Here is a 12,353-nt window from a genome sequence, read left to right as displayed (position 1 = left end):
CGCTCTTCCCCTCCTCAATCGCGAATTCACGGCGCTGCTCATACTCTCTCAGTCTCGGCTTTCGCGGATCTCCCCCAATCTGTTCTCCGATCAAAACTCCGCCACTGTGACCTCACGTTGTTCTTCTGAGACCGTCGTGTTTCTTGGATTGAGGTTCAGGTGATACGTTCTTCCTTCTTCTTTGATCCCGTTGATTCTGAATCTTTCTCTTCATCTCTATGAGTTTTCTCTTTTGAATGATTGTTGTTGTTGCATTGGAGAGCAGAATTGTTGCGATGAAGGTGACTGAGGTTGGTGATTGAAGATGAAGGTTATGATGAAGATTGAAGCAAGGTTGAAGGTTCTGTATGTGAAGATTGATTCTGCAGAGGGAAGTTGAGATTGATGATTGAAGAGGAGTGGAGGATTCCAGAGTATGATCAATCGAGAGAAAAAGATGAAGGTGATGATGATGATGAATTCTGAGATGGAAGAGTGAAGGGGGTTGAAGATGAATGGTTCTGGAGGAGAATGAATGGAGAATCGTGGAGTTGAGAAGTGAAGAATGTGATTGAAGAAGGGTTGTGGAGCTAATGATGAAATGATGAGAGAAGAATGGTTGAATGGGAAGAGTGAAGAGATTGAAGAAAATGGTTGAGTCAAGGTGGAAGTGGTGTCGAGAGAGCAAAAATGGTGGAGGAGTCGAAGGTGAAGGTGAGTGAAGATTGCAAAAAGGTGGAGGAGATTTAAAATGTAATGAAGGTTGAGAAATTTCAGAGAGGGAGAAGAATGAGGATGATGATACGTGGAGGAAATGGTGGAGACTGGTGGTGAAGTGAAGGGGGGGTGAATTATGGAGGGAGATTGAAGAATATATAGAGGTGAAGGTTAGTTTATCTGAATTTCTGTTAAACTGTTAGTTATGTGTTATCCTCTGGAAGTTTCTGTTAGCAAGTGGTTAGAATCAGTTACAAAGTTGGTTAGGGTGGTTAGTATATGTAACTGATTTCTGTTGGAGGTTATTAGATAAACAAAACAGTTAGTTGTTAGTTATATATGTTTGGAAGTTGGTTGCTAAGTTAGTTATGGCAATTTTGTTAGGACAATTTGAATGATGGTTAAGGGTCGTTAATAGTTTAAGAAATAGGTTAACTGTGAGCTAGAAACAGGAAGCTGTTAGTTAAATATTAGAATTTTGTGGGTTTTATAGATTTGTTGCAGGGTCTGATTTGTAATGGTTAAATGCTGAATTGAACCTGATGTTGATAGATATAAGTACTGAGCTGTGTGTGTATTCTCTTTTCATGGTGAAAATTGGACTATTTAAACATATACGGTGCATGGGCTGTTTGATATGCAGGGCTGAATGTGTCGATTTGGTAATGTTAGCGAGGCTATATGACGGTTGCATTGGTGTTGTATATTTGTGTTGGACTGGATTTGTGTATGATGCAGGGTTATTTAAATTATTTTGTTTATGTAGGTTTTGGTTGAATAACATGTATGTGGAGGCCTTGAAGAAGACTTGAAGAATGCAGGATGTCCACTTATAAATAATGGAGAATGGCCTTTGCTTTCTTATAGAATTTTTGGTTGAATGGTAGAAGCCATGTCTTCGTGTAGTATCTTGTAATATAAATTGAGGTGAAATGATGTTTACAATGTAATTTGGCTTTTTTTTGTAGAAACTTTTGAATGATGGAATTGAACCTTGTAATGTAAAACTTGTAATGAACCTTGAATGGAGCTTGTAATGAATCGTGATGAGATGAAGTTTGGAATATTACTCTTGGACATGTAATAAGTAATAGTGAATGAGATTGGTTCTTTAATTCTTGAATTTGGACTTTGAGAGATGGTAAAGAACCAATACGAAAAGCTTCGTATTCAGAATAACTCTTTTTGTTCTGTATTGAATTTACAATGTAGCATGTATGTAATGGATTCCTTTTTTGTAATAGAACTGACTTTTGAATACTTGTAATGGAAATTTGAAATGTAATGATTTTTTTTCTCTTCACATTTTCAAATAGGATTTGAATTACCTCCTTTCCCTCCAATTAGTGATACTTTAAAATTCACATTTTCTCCTCCTTTGCCAACTTAGATGAGCACCATAACATATAATCCAAGTAGTGTACCAAATACTTATATCCGAACTCCATAAGAAAAATCCTCTTGATTACTAAATAAATATGGAAATAAACCCTGATCCAATTGATGTCTTCAATCCATCACCATTGATTTAATGAACCAATATTATTTTTGATGAATGCATGATGTGTAAATGGCCTAAAAAGCAAGTGAAGTTAAAAAACACTAAGCCAATTAGTAGAAAAATGGATGGGCAAATTTTGGGGTGCAACAACCCCGAGCTACAGATGCTCTGATTCCCTCTAAGGGATATGTATGCAGAGGATCGCGATGATCTTTGCGAGCATAATCAAACAAACACCTTAGGTCCCACCTATTTCACAAGAACCTCTCAATAACATGGAATGAAAAACATAGAAAAGAAACCTATAGAGTACTATAGATACGTTGGGTGCTAATACCTTCCCTTCGTATAACCAACCCTCTTACCCAAAGATCTCTCCCCCACTTTTAAGGTTATTGCAGCTTTTTTCCTTTTCCTACTTTGGAAACAATAAAAAGTTTGGTCGGAACAAAAGAAAAATCATTTTTTTTGAGCACTCGAGCCCAAAGAAGGCATCAGGTGTCTCATCCCGAAAAAGGATACGATTTTTCCCCGCGACAGAAAAATGGCGACTTCACTGGGGACCATCTTTTTATTGTTTCCAAAGGAAGGGTTAATTCTATTTTCTATATTTTTCATTTCATTTTTTGTTACATGTGTGGTTCTGGTTCTGTTACTTGCGTGGTTCTGTTACAAGTGATACATTATGGACAAATCCTAACCCGGATTAAGTACACATAAGAATTAGGTGGAGGGTATAGTCATGTACAGGCGTACGTGAGAATCCTTCCGCTCAGTGGAAGTTCCTTGTTGGTAATATATGTTTAGCATGTTTCGTAGCGAAGACATTATTACTTTCATTGAACTGTAGAAGCTGAGTTGGCCGTAGAACCCCAACCCATCCTGGCCTTATTAGGTTGTGGTGCAGAAACTATTCAGGTGAAGACTTGGATTAGTTGTCATGCGGAGAACCACACTCAGACGAGTTTTTCTTGAGAATATTGCAGGCTCACAAGTTTAATTGTGCAAGCCGGTAATATCCGAAAGAAAAATGTAGACTCTGACGTATCAGTAGAACATGTTGTGCAGGTGATTAACTAGAACTATCCCATTTTTGGTTCTCTGACCTCATGCTCGTGACGCTGGACCTTTGAACCTATGTGTACCATGTTTGTTACCATGTTTGTGTACCATGTTTGTAGTACCATGTTTGCGTTACCATGTTTGCGCTACCATGTTTGCTTTACCATGTTTGAATATGTGGCATCCATGCATCCATGCATTCATACATTCATTAAAAAAAACCCATCTTTTTCCATAAAAACATGATTTTTCCAAAAAAATTTAGAGATTTTTCTTTGCAAACATTATAGGATTAAGTTATGGAAGGGGTAAAAAGGCATACCAAAAAGTACGGTTTCAAAGCGCCTGATGTGGAAAAACTGAGAGAGTTGGCATCTTCTGTACAAGATCCTTCCGATTTTAGGAAAAGTTATGGAAAGCTTTTGCCTACCCTGAACACTCATGTTGATGAAGGACTTCTCAAGACTCTGGTTCAGTTCTATGATCCCGTCTACCGATGTTTTACCTTTCCAAACTACCAGTTGGTACCGACCTTGGAAGAATATGCCAATCTTTTGGGTATTCCTGTGTCTGACAAAATACCCTTCAATGGTTTGGAAGCCATTCCTAAGTCACACGTCATTGCAGCAAGTATCCACTTGAAGAAGTCTGAAGTAGAGAGTAATTGGACTACCAAAGGAAACCTCCCGGGTTTAACTTCACACTTCTTAATAAAGAAAGCCTTTGATTTCATCGAAACTGGTAGCATGATAGCTTTTGAAGCTATACTAGCCTTGCTCATCTATGGGTTAGTTCTGTTTCCCAACATCGACAACTTTGTCGATATCAACGCCATAAAAATCTTTTTGAATGGAAATCCTGTTCCGACTTTGCTTGGTGACATGTATTTCTCTGTCCATCATAGGAATCGCCAAGGCGGTGGAATCATTGTATGTTGTGCACCTCTGTTGTTCAAATGGATTGTTTCACACTTACCTGAGTCTCCTATCTTCACGGAAAACCGAGAAGGCTTGCGTTGGCCTCGAAGACTTATGTCTCTTACTAATCATGATATTCATTGGTATACCTTGGCTCGCTGTGGTACAGAAACCATTGACAGTTGCGGAGAATTCGCCAACGTACCCCTCATTGGTACACAAGGAGGAATTAACTACAACCCGGTCCTAGCCCGACGACAACTCGGGTATGCAAATTCAACTAAACCCATTGGTCCCTCAGTGGAAGGCTACTTCTACCGAGAAGGGGATAATCCTCAAAGGTTGAAAGCAAGAATGGTGAGAGCTTGGTACGACGTCCGATGGAAAGAAAAAGGTGAGGCAAGAAATTGCATTGCCATGGACGCCTACACCTACTGGGTAAAGAAAAGAGCAAAGGAGTTTCAAATGCCTTATGCTTATGAAAAACCCATGTTCCCAGTGGTATCTCAACGGCCCAACATTCCCACTATGGAGGAATACCAAGACACTTTGGCTAAGATGAGGGTAGAAAAAGACGCTTGGGAAGAAAAGTTTCGTAGAACTGATGTGGAAAATAGAAAGTTGAAGAAAAGAGTGAAAGATCACGAAGAAACTCTCTATTATCAAGATGGATGGCTCATGAACAAAGATGAGAAGATTCGTCAGAAAGACGCTGCAATCAAGAGGTACATCAAAGAAAGCAAGAAAAAGCTTGAAGGCTCAACAAGCAACGCTCCGACTCCTGATGATTGGAAGAATGTTGTTGACAAACTGAGGACCGAAAAGGCCGAATTGAAAGCTTACTATGGGAAAGAAATCATGAAGCTCAAGCTGCACAACGCATTTGGTTCTTCATCTGATGAAGATGTTTAGGATTGTTTAGCTTTATTTATTTGCTTCTGTAAGGAGCTATGCTCCAATGTTGTAACATTTTCCCATTATTTCAATAAAAGAATAGTTTGTGTTCAAATGTTTGCAAGGAAATAATCTTTAAAATATTTGGAAAAATCATAAATTTCTTTTTGCATACATCATTCTGCATATCGAGTCCGTTGTATAGAGTCTCATCTTTTGGATCTTTCTCCAATAGATCGTCAAGCTGTCGTGTCTCAAAGTTTCTCGACCGCACTCGCAATCAGATCATAGATACAATACTCGTTCAAGCAGAAGAAGAGTAATGGAACACTCTGAACAAGAGAATATCGAGCTTCGTGGTACAGTGACCACCCTTCAGGAAAAGTTGGAAAGTCTCACTACTCTGGTTGACTCCTTAATGGCCGCACAGAATCAGCCGCCGCCACCAAACAGTCAAGCAACAGTGACATCTGAAGTCACTACTCCAGTTTCTACAGTTGCATTCAGCATTCCATCTTTCTCCATGCCAGAAGGTTGGGGCACGCCTTTCAGCTTTGGTGCAGGTTTTCGCCATAATTTCTCTGGGGTTCAAACAACCAAAACTGAAGCGCCTGCTACACAAGGTTCGGCGTTTATTCCACATTCAGGGGTAACTTTTTCCCAAATCACTATGGCACTTTCTCAACCCACTATGACGGTTTCGACCCCTACGGTTCACACAGTTCCTTATGGTGGCAATGAGATTTATCATGATCAGGATGATAGCATAAATCAGCGTAATCTTGTGGGAGATCTCCAAGAGCAGTTTAACAAGATGCAGCTGGAAGTTAAAGCTATCCGTGGAAAAGATTTGTTTGGAAAGAATGCCCAGGAACTATGTTTGGTTCCCAGTGTACAAATACCTGCTAAATTCAAGGTCCCTGACTTTGAGAAGTACAAAGGTAGTTCTTCTCCACAAAGCCATCTTGTGATGTATGCTAGAAAGATGTCTACTTATGCAGATAATCATCAGTTGCTTATCCATTACTTTCAAGACAGTTTGACTGGTGCCGCACTGAAGTGGTACACAGGCTTGGATAGCACTAATATTCGAACATTCAATGACCTAGGTGAGGCCTTTGTCCGATAATACAAGTATAACTCGGATATGGCTCCAGACAGAGATCAGCTTCGATCCATGGCTCAGAAAGATCATGAAGCTTTCAAAGAATATGCCCAACGATGGAGAGAAACTGCTGCTCAGATTAATCCACCGTTAAAAGAGAAAGAGATGACAAAGATCTTCTTGAATACTCTTGGCCCGTTTTATTATGAACGCATGATTGCTAGTGCCTCAAGTGATTTCACCGAAATGGTAAACATGGGGATGCGTCTAGAAGAAGGGGTCCGAACCGGACGTCTAACTAAAGAAGGTGGATCTTCAAGCGGAACCAAAATGTTCGAAAGTGGTTTCCCAAAGAAGAAGGAACAAAGTGTTGACATGGTATCCCAAGGGAGGCCAAGAGGAAACGTCAATCGTCAACGACAGATTGCTGCCGTTGCGCCAGCCGTTAATACAGCACCGAATCCGGGATTTACCCCGCAGTTTCAACAACAACAGGCTCAACAGTTTAACAATAATCAGAATCGTGTACAAAGAGCTCCACAGTTTGATCCGATTCCAATGACCTACACAGAATTGTACCCTGCTTTGATTGAAAGAGGTCTTGTTCAAACTAAAGCACCACCACCCGTACCTGAGAAACTTCCATGGTGGTACAAAGCTGAGGTCTCATGCCCTTATCATCAAGGAGCACCTGGCCATGATCTTGAGCATTGCATAGCCTTGAAATATGAAGTTCAGAGGTTGGTTAGATCTAATCTCCTCTCTTTCAGAAATTTGAATCCAAACGTGCAAGCAAATCCGCTGCCCAATCATGGAGGGCATGTTGTAAACATGGTATATGGATGTCCTGGTCCATACCGAGTCTATAATATCAATTTCTCAAGAGCAGATTTGGTACAAATGCACGCTACTCTCTATCAAGGGCAGAATTTTCGCCAGCATCACTACGGTTCCTGTAGCATATGTTGTGTAGATCCTCACGGATGTTCGATTGTGAGAAGAGATCTCCAAGTTCTGTTGGATAATGGTACTATTCAGATCTACAGAAATAGGAATGAAGATGAAGTTAACATGATAGGATGTTATCCGCATGAGCTTTTAGTCTCTGATATCAACTCAAAAATGCCTAAAGTTAACGTCATCGTTCCTCATTTCAACATGCCTGAGCGCATAGAAGTTACTTACAACCAGCCAAAGGTTCCTATTGCTCCTTTGATCATTTTTCTACCTGGACCTGTTCCTTATGACTCTGACAAGGCAGTTCCATACAACTACAACGCAACAATGATAAAGAATGGACAAGAAGTTCCTTTACATACTCTTTCATCTGTCGTAAACATCGCTGATGTAAGTCGAGTAACAAGAAGTGGACGTGTATATACTCCACTACCTTCAAAACAGCCTGTTGCTCCTACAACCGGGCAAAATCCTGTTGATACACCGGTAGGGAATCCTGTGGAAACTCCTGTCAGTAATACAAACACTGATGTTGGCCAATCCAGTGGAACCAATGTCAATCCTGACTTTGACGAAATTTTGAAGCTTATCAAAAGAAGTGAATACAAGATTGTGGATCAGCTTATGCAGACTCCTTCAAAGATCTCAATACTTTCATTGCTGTTGAATTCAGAAGCCCACAGGGAAGCCCTGATGAGAGTTTTGGATCAAGCTTTTGTAGATCATGATGTGACTGTTGACCATTTTAATGGGATAATAGCCAACATAACAGCTTGCAACAATTTAAGCTTCTGTGATGAAGAACTTCCCGAGGAGGGTAAAAATCACAATCTTGCTTTGCACATTTCTATGAATTGTCAGTCAGATTCTTTGTCCAATGTGTTGGTAGACACCGGATCTTCCTTGAATGTGATGCCAAAGACGACTCTTGCTCGCTTGTCTTACCAAGGAATGCCTATGAAGTTCAGTGGTGTAGTTGTCAAAGCATTTGATGGATCGCGAAAATCAGTTATCGGCGAAGTCAACCTCCCCATGACAATTGGTCCACATACATTTCAAATCACCTTCCAGGTCATGGACATTCAAGCTGCTTATAGCTGTCTGTTAGGACGACCATGGATCCATGAAGCAGGGGCAGTAACTTCTACGCTCCATCAAAAGTTAAAATTTGTAACAAATGGAAAATTGGTAACAATAAGTGGGGAGCAAGCCTTGATGGTGAGCCATTTATCCAATTTCTCTTTCATAAGTGCTGATGATGTGGAAGGAACTCAGTTCCAAGGTCTCTCTTTAGAAGACGAATCTTCCAAAAAGAAAGCATCAATCTCTTCTTACAAAGAGGCAGTAAAAGTAGTGAAAGATGGAACTACCACTGGCTGGGGGCAAGTTGTGATCCCTACCAATAATGAAACCAGAACAGGACTCGGATGTTCACCAACGTTCTCAAACTGCACCAAGAAGGATGAAACCCTTCGTCCGATCAAAGAAACATTCATTAGTGGAGGGTTCCTTAACCCAATTCCTCAAGAGGTTAATGTCCTTATCGAAGAATGCATCGAAGAAGGTCTCTTCGATGCTGAAGAAGAATGGAAATGTTATCTCAATGACTCGGGATACATATCTCAGGAAGAACCATATCCTCCTTCAGAGAAAACAAGTGCTAAAGAAATTCCGCCTATTCCTGCAGAGGTTTGGGACACCTTGGGACAACCAAGTGGAAAATATGATTATATGGTGAAATATACTGCACCTGAAAGTTCAAAGATTTCAATTGAAGACATCCAACCAACTGGATGGGGAGATTCCTTTGAATATAATAGTCAACCAGAAGAGGCTTATCAGCCCTGTCAATTTTCTCAGCAGCCTGAAATTACTGAAGATTTCGGCTTCAATGCATCTGCCAAGATTTATAATCCTGAAGATTTATGGTTACTGAAGATGGTTATTAGCCTCCTCTTGGGCTTCGTACAAGGACCCACGGGCTTCTTATAAGCATCCCCAATATCCAAATCAAATACCCTAGGAGATTAGACATTTATCATCTCTATGATAGGAGTATCTCTTCTATATCATCACAAACAATCAATCAATCAATCAATCAATCAAACTTTTTTGCCACAAGGCTGGCTAATCAATCAAACTTTTTGCCACCATACTGGCTGATTAATCAAAGTTTTTGTCACAAGGCTGACTTCATTGAAACTTTTGCCACAAGGCTGGCTAATTAATCAAAACTTTTTGTCACAAGGCTGACTTCATTGAAAGTTTTTGCCACAAGGCTGGCTAAAAAGCATCTTTATCATTCTAAGCACCATAAGTGGCATGGCCCAGGGCTTATAATGAAAAGATTTTCAAACAAAATCAAACAGATGTATGTGATGATATAGATTAGATACATCGAACATTTAGATGACATTTGTCTCTTTTCCTTTGCTTCCACTAGCATAAGTGGGAACTACGATTGCTCTGACTTTCTCAACATCCCTTTGAGAATACGTAGGCACAAGGTCGTATCCTTGGCGAGCAAAACTTCTCCCTCAAACCATTCAAACCTTAGCACCCGTAGACCCCGAGCTACAAATGCTCTGATTCCCTCTAAGGGATATGTATGCAGAGGATCGCGATGATCTTTGCGAGCATAATCAAACAAACACCTTAGGTCCCACCTATTTCACAAGAACCTCTCAATAACATGGAATGAAAAACATAGAAAAGAAACCTATAGAGTACTATAGATACGTTGGGTGCTAATACCTTCCCTTCGTATAACCAACCCTCTTACCCAAAGATCTCTCCCCCACTTTTAAGGTTATTGCAGCTTTTTTCCTTTTCCTACTTTGGAAACAATAAAAAGTTTGGTCGGAACAAAAGAAAAATCATTTTTTTTGAGCACTCGAGCCCAAAGAAGGCATCAGGTGTCTCATCCCGAAAAAGGATACGATTTTTCCCCGCGACACTTGGGTGGCATCTGTAAGCCCATCCCTCACGGAATTTATTCCCAACGCATGCAAATTTCAGGGCATTTCAGTGTCCAATCATCTTCTACCTTTAGATCACGATAGGCAGACGTGCCTATCTGACTCTTCAGGTTTAAGAAGATTGAACAGGGGCAGCTGTCATACCCCAAAATTTGCCCATCTCATTTTATCTGAAGGCTACAAGAGATTATAGGTCTTCCAAAAAAAATCCTAGAACATGTTCATATGAAAAAAATTGAGGAGGATACGAGGTTCAGAAGTTGATCGATCTTGGTGAAATACATAAAAGGCAAGAATGGAGCATTTCGAGTTTTTTAACCAAATGGGTTTAAATCTTTGATCTCTAACTTGATCCATGAATTATCCATGGCCCATAAGTCATTCAACTTATTTTTGAGAGTATATCATTTATTTTGAATTTAATCACCTAAATTCAATTTAAATTAAATAAAATACTTAAAAATAACCAAAGGTCAATATATTATTCTAAACTTATCTCATCAAAGATTAGTGCAAATCAAATCAAATATTAGTCTTTAAAGTTAAATGAAATACAGGAATGTAATTGGTGATATTGGATGCAAATATAGAAGGTTTTGATGGAGTTTAAAAAATCTCTTCCAAACATATTTCAACCTTGACAATTTACAAAGATTGGGAGGATAATTCTAAACCTATTTTCATATTTTTGTGACTTTTATTTATATTTATTTGGATTTCTATTCAATTAAATCTTAAATAAAAAAAACTAAAATACAAAAGAATGGTGCATGGCTTAAAGACTTGGATCTCTATCATATTGGAAGCCCAAGATGACATATGGATAACTAGCAGACCGTGTAAAAGCAAGAAGGGGGAATGAGAGCTAATTTTGGAAGGTTTCTATGGTGATTGCAATTAATATTCCAATCACAGATTTTTAAAAGATTCAATGACTAATTGTTAACCTAATGGAATCATATATAACTGAACAACAATTGCAGACCGGAGGGAGGTGGTTTTTTTGGCCTCCAAAACTTGAATCGAGTTCCAAAAAAGTGAAGAAAAATCAAATTCGTTTTGGTAGTTAGAGTTTGTTTCAAAACACAACTTCTAAAACACAACTTCTAAATCTACGATAGGCTATTCAAAAAGCCTCTAAACAATTTCAAACCACAAATTCTAATTCTAAGGCGTACAACCCTGTGCCCGAACTACGTTGACTCTGATTCTCCCTAAGGAGATACGTAGGCACTTGGATAACCAAGGCGAGTCCCCTTCCCTAAAATCTCAATTTTTCCCCTATTCACTTCCTTAGCTATAAACTCAATTTTAGCCATAAACCTTTATCTTTAGATACAAACCTTAGGAAAGGGTTGAGGGTGCCTAATACCTTCCCTCGACCTGATTATAATAACTTACCCCGATCTCGTATCTGCGTAGGGTTTCCTATTCGCCCTTCAGAATAGGTGGCAACTCTAAAAGTTTATTTTTAGGGCAAGTTGCTACAGAATGGCAATGGGGAGATTTGGGTTTATTCGGGGCTCTCTTGGATCAACCCGTTTTATGGGATGATTTCGGTCGTTAAGGGGCGGTTGGAGAATTTTGATGGTTGGTCGGAAGGCAAAGATTTCGTGGTGTGGCATGGAAATTCGGAGTTGGGTTTTTCCGTTGCTTCGTATTATGCCTTTTATGAGAGATTGTGCATTCCCTTCGGTCCTCATAAGAAGTATAAAAAAGTTTTTGGGCTAGTGTGGAAGATGGAAGTGTCGTTCAAAATCAAGGCCTTTGGTTGGAGACTTCTTCATAATAAGCTACCCACTAAGGATCTCTTGGTTCTTAGAGGTATTTCTTTCTCCTTGGATAATTTAAATTGCATTTTGGGTGGTAGTTGTTCAGAGAATAGGAAGCATTTCTTTTTTGGTTGTTGGGTGCTAAATAAGGTTTGGAGTGAAATTGCTTTTTGGGTGGGTAAGGAGGATAGTAGGGAGGAAGAGTGTTGGCCGAATTTTATAGATTGGTACCTTTACTTTCGTAGTAATAAGGTGAAAGATAGAAAATTGGGTGTTTTGTGGCTAGCTACTACTTGGACCCTTTGGTTGCTAAGGAATGGGGTGTGTTTCCGGAAGGATAGTTGGAGCGTTAATAATATCGTTTGGAACATAAAGTTTCTAGTTTGGAAGTGGTCTTTTTGTGGGAAAATTACTCACCCTAATTACTCCTTTTACGAGTTTTGGAAGGAACCGTTGTTTTTTCTCTTGTAA

At 39.5% G+C, this 12,353-nt stretch overlaps 1 protein-coding gene across 1 annotated transcript; it reads left to right on the top strand.

Moving 5' to 3' along the window:
• The first annotated feature begins 11,660 nt into the window (after positions 1–11,660).
• LOC131596917 (uncharacterized) lies at positions 11,661–12,353 on the top strand. Its single transcript, XM_058869651.1, has one exon. The coding sequence runs from the start codon at positions 11,661–11,663 to the stop codon at positions 12,351–12,353; it is 693 nt and encodes a 230-aa protein (XP_058725634.1).

This window comes from Vicia villosa, linkage group LG4 (genome assembly GCF_029867415.1).
Source record: "Vicia villosa cultivar HV-30 ecotype Madison, WI linkage group LG4, Vvil1.0, whole genome shotgun sequence".
In the NCBI taxonomy this organism is placed as follows: domain Eukaryota; kingdom Viridiplantae; phylum Streptophyta; class Magnoliopsida; order Fabales; family Fabaceae; genus Vicia; species Vicia villosa.
The sequence above is the reverse complement of the archived record's forward strand: the minus strand, read 5'-3'. Positions and strand labels throughout refer to the sequence as shown.